Below are 15,829 nucleotides of genomic sequence, written 5' to 3'. Positions count from 1 at the left end.
CTAAAAACCTCTAACTTGCTAACACCGAGCAAAAACATGGCTGAATCCTGAATCATTCAATTTTGTATAAATAGGGGACTACATAGGCGGCAAAATGTAGGGGTTTTTTTTCCTGCCATGGAAGTGCACTTGTATACCGAGGAGGAAGCCAGTTGCATTACAGCCATGAATGAGGATTCAAAATGGCGGCTCGCCTCGGTTTTCCCTTTCGGACGCTCTCGTTTTCTGTTAGAATTTGGTGAAAAATATATATATATACTATTTACCAGCTTAAGGTCGGTCCGTATGGTGATACCCAGAGAGCCTCGGTCAGTACTTTCAAGACCTCGGTCACGGTATTTCACGATACGGACCTCCCAGCTGGTAAATAACATCTCATCTCATTATCTCTAGCCGCTTTATCCTGTTCTACAGGGTCGCAGGCAAGCTGGAGCCTATCCCACCTGACTACGGGCGAAAGGCGGGGTACACCCTGGACAAGTCGCCAGGTCATCATAGGGCTGACACATAAACACAGACAACCATTCACACCTACGGTCAATTTAGAGTCACCAGTTAACCTAACCTGCATGTCTTTGGACTGTGGGGGAAACTGGAGCACCCGGAGGAAACCCACATGGACACGGGGAGAACATGTAAACTCCGCACAGAAAGGCCCTCGCTGGCCACGGGGCTCGAACCCAGACCTTCTTGCTGTGAGGTGACCGCGCTAACCACTACACCACCGTGCCTCCCCTCACATCATGTATGATAAATAAAATTAGAAGAAAAACTAAATATATTGTTTAGTTGTTTTATTGTTAAAACATGCAACTTAACTACTATTTATTCATCTATTTTACAATTTCTTGCCTCTTCCCCTACCTCTACCTTTTCATTTCTTCAGCTGACATTGTATGCATTTCAAGTTCTTATCTTTTTTTGAGGGGCGGCACGGTGGTGTAGTGGTTAGCGCTGTCGCCTCACAGCAAGAAGGTCCTGGGTTCGAGCCCCGGGGCCGGCGAGGGCCTTTCTGTGTGGAGTTTGCATGTTCTCCCTGTGTCCGCGTGGGTTTCCTCCAGGTGCTCCGGTTTCCCCCACAGTCCAAAGACATGCAGGTTAGGTTGACTGGTGACTCTAAATTGACCGTAGGTGTGAATGTGAGTGTGAATGGTTGTCTGTGTCTATGTGTCAGCCCTGTGATGACCTGGCGACTTGTCCAGGGTGTACCCCGCCTTTCGCCCGTAGTCAGCTGGGATAGGCTCCAGCTTGCCTGCGACCCTGTAGAAGGATAAAGCGGCTAGAGATAATGAGATGAGATCTTTTTTTGATCTGTGCTTCTGTTTTATGACCCACGTTTTCACAATCAGTGTGAAACCACATTTTACATTCATTGCACATAAAATACAAATCTGAATCTTCTGGTAACTTACAACTACAGTAAAGCCTTTCTACATGACTGGTTCTATATCTATCAGTTTTCTCAACAATTTAATGTGGGAACATGGTAAAGAGTTTGTTTTGCATACAAGTATGTAAGTGCTCTCCCATGACCCGAACATCATACTCGACAGTACATGGGTCAATGCCATGTAAAATACTGACACAGTTTACGATGGCAAATACACCACAGGAATTAGTATCAGGTTGGGATTGAACATCTACAAATTTCAAAACTAGTGACATTGATGACACTGGTCTTGCAAACCGAGCCACACCTGAGATAGTTGTCTCCTCCACTATCTAACACATGAACATCTCCATCATGACAGTTAAAAGTGGAGACAACTATCCAGTGAGAACCCATCCCAACAGGATGGTGCTCATTCCACCACATGGGATTTCTTTGTGACGTCACGCCAAGGTATATTCTGTAATTGGAGTTCTGGGATTTTAGAGTTCCGGATTTTTAGATCAATTTCGACTGAAAATATCACGAATAGACAGCATGGTGATGTAGTGGTTAGCACTGTTGCCTCACAACAAGAAGGTTCTGGGTTTGAGCCCAGCGGCTGGCGAGGGCCTTTCTGTATTTGCATGTTCTCCCCGTGTCTGCGTGGGTTTCCTCCGGGTGCTCCAGCTTCCCCCAAAGCCCAAAGACATGCAGGTTAGGCTAATTGGTGGCTCTAAATTGACCGTAGGGGTGAGTGTGAATGGTTGTTTGTCTCTGTGTCAGCCCTGCAATAACCTGGCGACTTGTCCAGGGTGTACCCCACCTCTCACCCATAGTCAGCTGGGATAGGGTCCAGCTTGCCTGCGACCCTGTAGAAGGATAAGCGGCTACAGATAATGGATGGATGGATGGAATATCGTGAATATAATGTGAATACAATGTGACAGGATAATAATACTGGATAATCAAAGAATACATGACAGTGATACGTATGAGTACAAGATGTTAAAGTGCATATCATGGGTAAATTCAGGAGCAAGATCAATGTAATTCTCCTATTTTACATTAAACTTTGGTCAAATATCTATAACATTCTACATTCTCTGCAATTTTTTTACCTTGCGCAATACCAGAAAAATTCAGTTGAAATCAAGCCGTTTGAGGCAAATTCGTCTGCCTCTGAAAAACCTTGGCATTTGGATTTCCCGGGAAACATTGATTTTCGTGACGTCACGTGCAGGACGCCTCCTTCTGAATCCTACGTCAGCGCTGGTTTGTTTATGAGAAAATGACCTGGTGGTTTTCTGCAAATTTCAACATTATCACGTAATTATTAAAATGGTTAACAGATGTATCGTAGGAGAGTGTAGCAACACCAATCTTGATGGGATTAGTGCTCATCGTTTTCCAAAAGACCAGACAATGAGAGAGAAATGGGAGCGCTTGGTCTACACAGGCTGTGCACTGAAACCGTGCAAAGCTCGCGCAGCCTGCTCGCGCTTCCGCAGGTAACGTCACGAATCTGGCTCCAGACTCCCTTGGGATTTTTCCAGACGCGTTTTGTTATTTTATTTTTTTCTGCTGTAGACAGATGGCCTTGTGCAAAATTACCCTTCTGGGTGAGTGTGTAAAAGGACATTCTTTCATATAAAAAAAACCATGAAATTGGTCCAGAATATGCACTTTAAGTATGAAACCCCTGAATATTTAGAAAATGTAACGTTATTCTAATGTACCATCCCGTTCCGGTTCATACTTTCCATACCAGGTTATGGGAGACACCACTGGGGCCTTTCTGTGTGGAGTTTGCATGTTCTCCTCATGCCTGTGTTGGTTTCCTCCAGGTGCTCTGGTTTCCTCCCACAGTCCAAAGACATGTAGATTAAGCTGACTGACTACTTCAGATTGCCTCTGTGAATGTGACAGTGAACTATGTTAGCCCTGTGATAGACTGGCAACTTGTCCAGGGTATACCTGGACAAGTTGGGATTGACTCAAGCCCACCCACGACTCTCAATGAATGAATGAATATGTCTAGCTATGATAATGATACTGTTTTATCAAAAAGACATCTGTACATTTCTCTTCACTAATTTAAAATTTGATCATGTAATCATCAAAATTAACTCAGACAGGTATATTAATTTTGTAAATATTATTGTGGCAGCGGGGGCGTGGTCAAGCATCGGTCTGTGACCGGAGGGCGGAGTCAGGGAAGGTAAGTAGCAGAATCACTGCACCTGACATTAATTAATGTGTTTGTGTGTCTTCCCCAGTGACCGCGCCCTATTTAAGGAGAGAGAGCGAGAGCGAGAGAGCAGAGGGAGCTCTCTCCCCAACCAGACTGATGTGTGTGCGTGTGTCTGAGTGTCTGGGAGAGTGTGACGCTGAAAAGTGTAACAATAAAAAAGAGTTTGTGAACTCAGTTCTGGCCTGCCGTCCTTCTGTGCTCCACCCACCCATACGAACTGTCACAGTGGTGCTGAAACCCGGGACGAGCACAGAAGAGAACAGCCCCATGGAGTCCTCCCCCTTCGCAGACCTGATCCACGCCCTCACCACGGCCCAACAGAGCCAGCACCAGGTGCTGCTCACCCTCTGAAAGGAGCAAGAACAACAGTTCGAGGCCCTGGTGCTGGCGCAACAGGAAGATTGTCGGGCGTTCCGGCACCTCCTCGTGTCGGCGGGGTCCACCAACTCCACCGCCGCAGGCCCTTCCCCCCTCACCCTCATGAAGATGGGCCCGCAGGACGACCCCGAGGCCTTCCTCACGCTCTTTGAGCAGGTAGCAGAGACCTCGGAGTGGCCGGTGGAACAGCGCGCGGTGCGTCTCCTCCCCCTGCTAACGGGAGAGGCGCAGCTGGCCGCGCTACAGCTCCCCGCCGACCGCCGGCTGGCCTACACAGACCTTCGCCAGGCCGTCCTCCAGCGTGTGGGGTGCACCCCCGAGCAACAACGTCAGCGCTTCCGCGCTTTGCGCTTGGAGGAAGTTGGCCGGCCGTTCGCGTTTGGCCAGCAACTCCGGGACTCCTGCTGGCAGTGGTTGAGGGCCGACAACCGCGACGCTGAGGGACTCATCGACCAGGTGGTACTGGAGCAGTTCATCGCGCGTTTACCAGCAGGAACCGCAGAGTGGGTCCAGTGCCACCGCCTGGCGTCGCTGGATCAGGCTATCGAGCTGGCGGAGGACCATTTGGCGGCTGTCCCGATGGTAGGACAGCAGACAACCTCTTCTCTCCTCTCCACTCTCTCTCTCTCTCCCCCTACTCCTGTGTCTCCTCCTCGCCCCATTCCCCCACTGCGGAGGCGGGGGTCAGCGCCACCCCAGCCGGCCCGCCGCACCCGCGGTGCCCTCCCGTTTCTCCCTTCTGTGTCTGTCTCTCCCCCCCCTCAGGTGAGTGAGCCCCAGAGCACTAGTGCAGAGAGGAAGCCCGGGCCGGTTTGCTGGCGCTGCGGGGAGCCGGGCCACCTCCAACAGCAGTGCTCGGTAATGGAGGTGGGCGCGGTGGTTCGGATCCCCGACGCGCCAGGAGCCGCCCTCGATTGGGCCGGAGCGTATCGCATACCGGTGAGTGTCCAAGGGGATACATATCAGGCGTTGGTGGATTCTGGTTGTAATCAGACCTCAATCCACCAAAGCCTGGTGCAAGACGAGGCATTGGGGGGAGCACAATTGGTGAAGGTGTTGTGTGTGCACGGGGATGTTCACAACTACCCTCTAGTGTTGGTCCACATTCTTTTTCGAGGGGAAAAATTTATCGTGAAGGCGGCGGTTAATCCTCGCCTTACCCACTCTATAATTTTGGGGACTGATTGGCCGGGATTTCGGGATTTAATGACACACCTAGTGAAGAGTGAGTCCTGCCATAGTTTAACAGGGGGAGGTCCCGGTGTCACGTTGGCGGGAGCAGCTGTCACAGAGCCGTCTATGTCATCTCCGCATCAGAGTGAGGAGCCGCCGGCTCCTCCTCTCTCTACTGGGGAATCCCTCGCTGATTTTCCATTAGAGCAGTCGCGAGATGAGACTCTGCGGCATGCGTTTGACCAAGTGAGAGTAATCGATGGTCAAACGCTTCAGCCAAACGCCACCCCGTCCTTCCCCTACTTTACAATTATGAAGGATAGATTATACCGCGTGACGCAGGACACTCAGACTAAAGAGCGAGTCACGCAGCTTTTGATTCCGAAGAGCCGCCGGGAATTGGTATTCCAGGTGGTTCACTTTAATCCCATGGCTGGACACTTAGGGCAGGATAAAACACTAGCCCGAATAATGGCCCGGTTCTGTTGGCGATGTCCGTAGGTGGTGTATGGCGTGCCGCGAATGCCAGTTAGTAAATCCAGCGGCCATTCCAAAAGTGCCTTTGCGCCCTGTCCCATTAATCGAGACCCCATTCGAAAGAATTGGGATGGATCTCGTCGGGCCATTAGATCGGTCAACATGAGGGTACTGCTTTATATTGGTTCTGGTGGACCATGCAACGCGATACCCGGAAGCGGTGCCTCTTCGCAATATCTCAGCATGCAGTATTGCGGAGGCGCTCTTCCGCGTCATCTCCCGAGTTGGAATCCCGAAAGAGATTCTGACTGACCAAGGCACCTCGTTTATATCACGTACACTGAAAGAACTGTATGGGTTGCTGGGTATTAAGCCGATCCGCACCAGCGTGTATCACCCACAAACCGACGGTTTAGTTGAACGGTTCAATCGCACCCTCAAGAATATAATTAAAAAATTCGTAAGTGAGGATGCATGTAATTGGGATAAATGGCTCGAACTCTTGCTATTTGCAGTGCGAGAGGTCCCCCAAGCCTCCACGGGGTTCTCCCCGTTTGAATTGTTATATGGGCGTAAGCCGCGCGGTATTCTAGATGTGCTGCGGGAAAATTGGGAGGAGGGACCTTCGCCAAGTAAAAATGAAATCCAATACGTTATTGACCTGCGCGCAAAACTCCACACACTCACGCACCTAACCCAGGAGAATTTGCAGCAGGCCCAAGAATGACAAACCCACCTGTACGACAAGGGTCAGTAGGGAGTTCGCACCGGGAGATAAGGTACTCGTACTGTTGCCTACATCGAGCTCCAAATTGGTCGCCAAGTGGCAAGGACCCTTTGAGGTCACACGGCGAGTCGGGGATGTTGACTATGAGGTGAGGCGAACGGACAGGGGTGGGGCGCTACAGATTTACCACCTCAATCTGCTCAAACTCTGGAACGAGGAGGTCCCCGTGGCATTGGTGTCGGTGGTTCCGGAGAAGGCGGAGCTGGGGCCGGAGGTTCAAAAGGGAACATTGGCATCACATACCTCTCCGGTCCCCTGTGGAGACCACCTCTCCCCAACCCAACTCGCGGAGGTTGCCCAGTTGCAGACCGAGTTTTCGGACGTGTTCTCGCCCCTGCCCGGCCGCAGCAACCTCATAGAGCACCACATTGAGACACCCCCGGGGGTGGTAGTGCGTAGCCACCCTTACAGGTTACCTGAACACAAGAAAAAAGTGGTTCGGGAAGAACTCGAGGCCATGCTCGAAATGGGCATCATCGAGGAGTCCCACAGTGACTGGAGCAGCCCGGTGGTCTTGGTACCCAAGGCCGAAGGGTCGGTCCGGTTCTGTGTAGACTATAGAAAAGTCAATGCGGTGTCTAAATTCGATGCGTACCCAATGCCTCATATTAATGAGTTGCTCGATCAACTAGGCATGGCTCGCTTTTACTCGACACTGGATTTAACAAAGGGTTATTGGCAGATCCCCTTGACTCCATTATCCCGGGAAAAAACGGACTTTTCCACACTGTTCGGCTTACACCAATTTGTCACACTTCCTTTTGGGCTGTTTGGGGCGCCCGCTATGTTTCAGCGGCTGATGGATAGGGTCCTCCGCCCCCACGCCACCTATGCAGCCGCCTACCTTGACGACATTATTATCTATAGTAATGACTGGCCGAGGCACCTCAAACATCTGAGGGCCATCCTTAGGTCGCTGAGGCGAGCGGGTCTCACAGCCAACCCGAAGAAGTGTGCAATTGGGCGGGTGGAAGTACGGTATCTGGGTTTCCACTTGGGCAATGGGCAGGTGCGTCCCTAAATTAACAAGACAGCAGCAACTGCGGCCTGCCCGAGGCCCAAGACCAAAAAGGGGGTGAGACAGTTTCTGGGGCTGGCTGGCTATTATCATAGGTTTATACCTAATTATTCGGACGTCACCAGCCCGCTGACTGATCTGACTAAAAAGGGGGCACCAGATCCGGTCCAGTGGACGGAGCAGTGCCAGCGGGCTTTTTCTGAGGTAAAGGCTGCACTGTGTGGGGGGTCACTTTTACACTCCCCTGACTTTTCTCTCCCCTTTATGTTAACAGACGGATGCGTCGGACAGAGGGCTGGGGGCTGTTTTGTCCCAGGAGGTGGAGGGAGAGGATTGCCCAGTACTGTATATCAGTCGGAAGCTGTCGGTGCATGAGGGGCGCTACAGCACCATTGAGAAAGAGTGCCTGGCCATCAAGTGGGCGGTCCTCACCCTCCGTTACTACCTGCTGGGACGCCCTTTCACCCTCTGTTTGGACCACGCGCCCCTCCAGTGGCTCCACCACATGAAGGATGCCAACGTGCGGATCACCCGTTGGTATCTGGCACTCCAACCCTTTAACTTCAAGGTGATCCACAGGCCGAGGGCACAGATGGTCGTGGCGGACTTCCTCTCCCGTCAAGGGGGGGGGGGAGTCAGCTGCAGGCCGGATGGCCGCCCGGCCTGAGTCGGGCGGTGGGGGTATGTGGCAGCGGGGGCGTGGTCAAGCATCGGTCTGTGACCGGAGGGCGGAGTCAGGGAAGGTAAGTACCAGAATCACTGCACCTGACGTTAATTAATGTGTTTGTGTGTCTTCCCCAGTGACCGCGCCCTATTTAAGGAGAGAGAGCGAGAGCAGAGGGAGCTCTCTCCCCAACCAGACGACTGATGTGTGTGCGTGTGTCTGAGTGTCTGGGAGAGTGTGACTCTGAAAAGTGTAACAATAAAAAAAGAGTTTGTGAACTCAGTTCTGGCCTGCTGTCCTTCTGTGCTCCACCCACCCATACGAACTGTCACAATTATATTTATGTTCAATAGCAGCATTAAATATTTGTGATTATTCAAATAGCCTTTGAAATAATGGTAAAGCCTTCTTCAGCAACAATCTGATATAGATCCGTCATCTTGTCATCCAATACACATCTCTGTTTCATCATTACCAGGTTTACTTGGTGTGTTCGCATAGGGAACTCATCAAATAAATCCTGAACTGATGATGTACCACGGGTAGTCATGACTGTCTGCTTTGCCCTTCGAATTATTTGCATGGCTTAAACGGCCATGACAACGTAGATTGCTCCAACTTTACTGAATTCTAATAGCACAAACTGCAACCATCTGAAGCTTAGATTTTGAGGTTTGTCACTGCAAGTACACCAGAGCAATGCACACATCATACTGGAAAACAGATTCTAGTGTTAATAGTTTTGCTAAAAAATTAATGTGTCATGGTCACAAGTTATATTACAGGATGATGGATGTTTAAAACTTTTTAAAAGATTATGTCCATAATACAATAAAAATATCAGAGACTTTCAAGAATTCCTTTATTTTATTTTAAAAGGGAATTTAGTAATTCCTTTATGAATTGGTTACAAGTCATTTATTTCTTATTGGTCTTCACTGGTCCAAAAGTGACGTATGTAGTGCTGTCATATAAAAAAAAGATGTATATGCTGCACAGGGTTTTATTCTTTTGACCATTTTATTGGTATCCAGTGTATGGAGAAGTCTCTGTGCTGGATATAAAAGCAAATAACACCTGGGCCATACCTCAAAGCAAAACCTTTTTTTGTACTACATCACTTGATCTCTTCAATGAAAACAGCTAGCAGGGAATAGCTTTTTTAAATACTTTCTTTGTGGAGTAAACATAATTCCCCATAGTACTGGATTTCATTTTCATCAGTGTGTTGCAGTCGTACCACACCGAAGTGCATTCACTATCCAATCACAGCCCTGAACTATACTCAGGGGGCGTGGCTATAGAAGGGATAGGAAGAAGGGTCTGAAGGCGGTAAACTTTTGTCAATTTAAACATCTCATCTCATTATCTCTAGCCACTTTATCCTGTTCTACAGGGTTGCAGGCAAGCTGGAGCCTATCCCAGCTGACTACGGGTGAAAGGCGGGGTACACCCTGGACAAGTCGCCAGGTCATCACAGGGCTGACACATAGACACAGACAACCATTCACACTCACATTCACACCTACGGTCAATTTAGAGTCACCAGTTAACCTAACCTGCATGTCTTTGGACTGTGGGGGAAACCGGAGCACCCGGAGGAAACCCATGCGGACACCATGCAAACTCCACACAGAAAGGCCCTCGCCAGCCACGGGGCTTGAACCCGGACCTTCTTGCTGTGAGGCGACAGTGCTAACCACTACATCACTGTGCCGCCCCGATTTAAACATAGCAAAAATAAATAGGTGGTGTAGTGATTAGCACTGTTCGAACCCAGAACCTTCTTGCTGTAAGAATAGAATAGAATAGAATAGAATGCCTTTATTGTGTATAGTGACAATAAAGGCATTCTATTCTATTCTTACAGCAAGAAGGTTCTGGGTTTGAACAGTTGTTAGAATTAAGAAATTTAAGTTTGGTTTAAATTTCTAACCCTAACCCGGACCTTCTTGCTGTGAGGCGACAGTGCTAACCACTACACCACCGTGCAGCCTTTCTCTCTCTTTTCGTAATGTTTATTATGCGTCTATTTTCGTTGTTAAACTATATATTTGTAAAGCTGGATTTTGCAATGGTTTGTGTACATTTTTGTTCTTTGTGTATTTCTAAAGACAAAAAGAGCCTGAAGGCGTCGTTTTCCATGCGGTTTATATACAGGAACGCCATTTATAGTTTTTTATTGCTTCCTTCCTTTATTCTTACTGCATTGGTCTTCAAACCCTTATTCATCAGACTCATTGCAAAAAACATCATAAAGGTGTTAATATGCCGAATGAATCTAGCTCTGTACTATCGCTACGTAAACAATACTATAAACTACAAATGGTCGCATAAATAATAGGTAAACTGTTCGCGACGTTGTCTGCACGCCCATTTATTTAACGTGGACCAATCAGATATGTCTGTGTGCGCAATTCCTGACCATTCAAATTGTACTTGGCACGTGGACCAATCAGCGCTGCGGTTTTAGCACTAAAGGGGCGGGGCGAGCAGCCTACCCGGTCAGCGCTTAACTCGCGGAACAACGAAGCGTGTGGATCCAATGAGATCACGCCGCGTCCAGGGCCCGGTGGCTGTAACGGGCTGGTGACTGCTGTATCACTGATATCAAGGCAACACTGTGCAGCGTGACTATAAAACAACGCGGTGGCGGCTGCCGCATGGGTTTAGCTCAATCGGCATTTATCTGATATTTACCAGGGAGCAGTATTCAGTCTGAGAAGTGCATAAAGAGCTGCTGGTCTTGTTTATCAGCTTCACCTGCACCAAACATTCAGTTCTGATAGAAAAACTTCTAACATTCAAGGTAACTTTCACCACATTTCATTTTTAGCTTCAGCTTTATGAGAAAGAACTTGGCAGTGATTATGTTAACTTTTGTGTATGGGTATGATTTTATACATTTCCGGTTTCCATCTTGAGCTCTACTCAGTGTCTTATAAGATATTGGGCTTGTTGCTTGTACTGGGTTTTTGGGGGGGGGGTTTATGAATCAGCTAGCTAGCTAAGAGCAATCTGCTAACAGGCTATTCCTGTTCTTTAATTGCACTTCCATTAGGTCACGCCTACATTCCGTTTATATCTAACCTTATAAATGAGCGGTAGGTTTGTGTCATCATTATCATGAATCGACTTGAAGCATCCGGTTTTAACGTGGAGCTTTTGTGGCCCCCCTAGCCTTCAGGATCCGGCTCTCAGCTTTGTGTGCGTCACTATTAGACAAAGACAAGAGGACCAGAAGTTTCCACACTCCAGTGTTTACCTGTCCTGCTAGAGATACCCGTTTGTTTACGTTTAGAAGTTAACAACTTGCAATAATAATGCACACGTATACCTCTTTGATCATGAGTACATGTGTTCGATGGCTCTATGTGCACCACGGCTCTATGTGCACCACGATAATCAAGTCCACGTGTTTGAAAGCAGGATAGTGGAAGTTGCTATTTTATGCTGACCCCAGACCAGTTTCACTATTTGTATTTGGTAAGAGGAAGCAGATCTTGGCTATGCATGTGAGAGCAGCTTTTTATATAGTGATTCTGCTTCACTGCACCTGTTTCTCTTTGCATGATCATCTTCCTTTAGATCCTTTTGTTCAGCTAGAATCCAGCACAACTTGGTAGTTTTTTTTTTTTTCTGCTTTCCAATATCTGTTAAGTCATTGGTTCATTCCCAGGTTTAATTGTTGTGTTGGAGTAGGGAAATCATCAAACGAGTCCTGGATTAGATGGAGTTACAGGACTATGGGTCGTCATGACTGTCTGTCTGCTTCACACTGATCACCCTTGGAGTTATTTGCATGGCTTAAACGGCCATAACAACATGGATTGCTCCAACTGTACTGAATTGTAACAGCTGCTGGGTTTTCCTTTTTCTTTCAGGTTACAATGAGGGAAAAGCTGCCGTTATTGGCGTTGTTCTGCCTCGTCTTAGCACTCTTTCCTTCTCCAACAGGTAAAGCATGAAATACAATCATCTGAAGTTTAGATTTTTTCGGTGCATGTAAACCAGAACAATGTACACATCATACTAGAAAACAAACAAGTGTCAGTGTAGTTTTGCCAAAATGTGTTCTGTTCATATGTTACAAGATTTTGGATGTTTGCAACTGTAATTATTGCTTAATTGTTCAACATTTTTAAACAGATTATCTGTTCAGATATTACATTTTGCTGAACTGAAGTGTCTTAATCACTTTTAATTTTTTTTTTTTTTTTAAATTGAACAGCTTCGGTCGCTGTGATGTCTGTAGACCTGGGAAGTGAGTGGATGAAAGTAGCTATAGTTAAGCCTGGTGTGCCGATGGAAATCGTTCTGAACAAGTATGAATTCTAAAAGCTTAAGTTTTTGTTGGTAATGAAGACGTTCATCTAGCATGTTCTCATTTTTCTCTTTAAAAGTCAGTAAATAATTTTTTTTTTTTTTTTTGCTTCAGGGAGTCCAGAAGGAAAACTCCAGTGGCTGTATGCTTAAAAGAAAACGAAAGACTCTTTGGGGATGGTGCTATGGGAGTGGTGAGTCCTTCTCTGACAGTTTTGAAACGGAGTTCCTAAGTTTGAATCCAGTCCTCAATGTTTAATTGAATTTTAATGTGTGCTCATTTCAGTCTGTGAAAAATCCCAAAGTGGTATACAGATATCTCCAGAGTCTTTTGGGAAAGACTGCTGATAACTTCCAGGTTGAACAGTATCAGAAACACTTTCCTGAGCACCAGATACTCCAAGATGAAAAGAGGGGAACGGTGTATTTTAAATACTCTGAGTGAGTAGTCTATCATTTCCATATATTTCAGTGTTTGTCATATGCACAGTAAGGACATGTCCTCTTGCACAATGAAATTCTTAGGCTACGTTCACACTGCAGGCTGAAGTGACTCAAATCCGATCTTTTCGCCCATATGTGACCTGTATCCGATCTTTTATTGACAATATGAACGACACAGATCCGATTTTTTTCAAATCCGACCCAGGCCGTTTGGATATGTGGTCCTAATTCCGATCCCTATCCGCTCTTTTTTCATATGCGACTTCAGTCTGAACCGCCAGGTCGCATTCATCCAACTTACACGTCATCAACAAGCCACAAACGTCACTATTCTGCGCTGAAGTAGGCGGCGGGTCTCTCAAAAAAAGTTACAACAACATGGCGCATAATCACGGGCGCAGATAGAGGGTGGGACTCGTCCCACCCAGATTTAAATTCACCTCGTTCGGTCCCCCCCACTTATAGGGAGGAAAAAAACGTCTATGCTGTCTTTCTTTGCATAAGGCAAACCTCACGGAAAAATCAAAAGACTAATTACCATTCGGTTTATTGAGGTGCACAGCAGTGTAGACATAGTTGCAACAACTCACATAAAACAAAACAAAGACTGATATTCGGTTGGTTGAGCTGCGCAGACTGCACAGGTTGCGAGCTCGAGCTTGGTTGCTATGGTTACTAACAACAAGTTTGACAGGCATATCGGGGTTGGTTTGCTGGCAGCTTTGTCCCCCCCAGTTCAAAAAACGTATCTGCGCCCCTGCGCATGACATCAATGCGAGGGACGCTTCGGGCTGTGAAGGTTCTGAATCTTCTCAATGGAAGGACGCAGAGGTTAGGGAGCTGATTTCCATTTGGGGGGATACAGCTATTCAAGCTAGATTGGATGGGTCATACCGCAACCGGGCGGTTTTACTTCCGTAAACACTGGCCATGCTCACTGCGTGTGACGTCGTCGTATCCCGCAATGCGCATGCGGAACACTTTTTTTTTTTTAGGTCGCTTTTCGTTCATACTGAGGATCACATACAAGTCGCATATATTTGTTAATGTGAACGACCTCACAAAAAAATCGGAATTGAGCATTAAGCCTTGCAGTGTGAACGTAGCCTTAGTTTGCTGTCCACCATAAATAAATAGGCAGAAGAAATAATACAAAGTAAAGGCAAAATAAGAGCGTGTGTGGGGTTTTTTTTTTTTTTTTGAATATGCACTTGCTGTTCACTTTCTTCGGAACACCTGCATGTTCATGCAGTTCTTTAATCATTCAATTATGTGGCAGGAGCACAGTGGGGGAGAAACTTGCAGATACAAGTCAAAAGCTGTAATGTCCCTATTAAACATCAGAATGGGGAAGCGTGTGCTCTCTGACTTTAACTGGGGCATGGTTGTTGGTGCCGGATGGGCTGGTTTGAGTGTTTCTCTCCTGGGATTTTCACACAACAGTCTCTAGAGTTTACATTGTGAATGGTCTGTGTGCAAAAAAACAACACGCACACATTGAGCTTAGCCTTTTTAAAAAAAAAAAAAAGGCAGCAAAAAACCCTGTGTGTTTATTACACAGCTTTGAATACTCAATCCTGATTGGTCAATTACAGCATTCTACGGTCTCTAATTTCTGAATAACAGACCATTGCTATGGAAAAAGACTGTTACTATGGATCACATCATTACTGAAAGCAATAGTCATTTATAAATATCAAATCATTTTTAAAACAGTGTCAAATTATTGATTTCTTTAATATGTAGCAGGGTCATGTCCAACAATAGGGTCATTGTGAAATGAACACGTTAAGGGTAATTGCTGCATCACCCTGTTGGGCTCTTGCTGTGTTATCCCTTATTCAAAGTTTGCAAAAGATTAATGTAATCGGGGAAAGAATAGAAAAATGAAACTAGTACGGTGTTAAGAACATCCACTTGCACACTATAGTTAATCTGCCATTTTGTAGTGCATTTTGAATTCAACTGTAAATTTAATTCACTACATTGTCACAAGGCACAACGAAATGTAGTGTTGAGGAGCTGTACCTGACATTGGGCAACTTGGACCATCATGCGTTGTGGCTTGTAGTGGGCTTTAAAAGTTTTAAGTTTTCTTTTTATTTCAGCATTGAAGAGTACCAGTCAAAAATTTGGACCCACCTTCTAATTCATTGCTTTTTTTTTTTTTTTTTTTAAATTGAGACACTTCATATCTTAAAGACTGTGTGTAATTTCTCTTTACTTAGTTGAGTGGTTCTTGACATGATATGGATTACTACAGTTGTGGAATAGGGCTATTTATGTTTATTATTTACTGTTTGATCTCACACATTAAGAAGGCAAGAAATTGCACTAATTAACTTTTGATGAGGCAAACCTGTTAATTGAAAAGCATTCCAGGTGACTACCTCATGAAGCTGGTTAAGATGATGCCAATAGTGTGTAAAGTGTCAAGGTAAATGCTGGCTATTTTGAAGAATCTAAAATATAAAACTTTTTTTTTTTTTTTAAACTGTTTATCATATTCCATGTACACCAATCAGCCGCAACATTATGACCACTGACAGGTGAACAACATTTGGTTCTCGTTACAGTGGTACCTGTCAAGGGGTGGGGTCTATTAGGCAGCAAGAAATGCCAGTTCTTGGAGTTGATGTGTTGGAAGCAGGAAAAATGGGCAAGCATAAGGATCTGAGTGACTTTGATAAGGGCCACGTTGTGATTGCTAGATGACTGGGTTTGAGCAGCTCCAAAATGGTGCATCTTGTGGGGTGTTCCTGGTATACAGTGGTTAGCCCCTTTTAAAAGTGGTCCAAGGAAGGACAACCGGGGGAAATGGTGACTGGATCATGAGTGTTGAAGGCTTACTGATTTGCATGGAGGCTAGCCCATATGGTCTAATCCCACGGAAGAGCTACTGCAGCACAAACTGCTGAAAAAGTGAATACTGACACCTTTCT

The 15,829-nt window shown here is 46.4% G+C and overlaps 1 protein-coding gene across 1 annotated transcript in view; it reads left to right on the top strand.

The window, feature by feature from the left end:
• The first annotated feature begins 10,636 nt into the window (after positions 1 to 10,636).
• The window catches only part of hyou1 (hypoxia up-regulated 1), a 36,523-nt gene continuing 31,330 nt past the window's right edge, over positions 10,637 to 15,829 (top strand). The window contains exons 1-5 of the mRNA XM_060908157.1: positions 10,637 to 10,929; positions 12,005 to 12,077; positions 12,352 to 12,445; positions 12,559 to 12,637; positions 12,730 to 12,884. Of these exons, the coding sequence (XP_060764140.1) occupies positions 12,011 to 12,077; positions 12,352 to 12,445; positions 12,559 to 12,637; positions 12,730 to 12,884 (395 nt within the window). The 5' untranslated portion in view covers positions 10,637 to 10,929; positions 12,005 to 12,010. The remainder of the gene's footprint in view (positions 10,930 to 12,004; positions 12,078 to 12,351; positions 12,446 to 12,558; positions 12,638 to 12,729; positions 12,885 to 15,829) is intronic.

The sequence above is a fragment of the Neoarius graeffei genome, chromosome 25 (genome assembly GCF_027579695.1).
Source record: "Neoarius graeffei isolate fNeoGra1 chromosome 25, fNeoGra1.pri, whole genome shotgun sequence".
Classification (NCBI taxonomy): Eukaryota; Metazoa; Chordata; class Actinopteri; order Siluriformes; family Ariidae; genus Neoarius; species Neoarius graeffei.
This window is presented reverse-complemented; position numbering and strand designations above follow the sequence as displayed.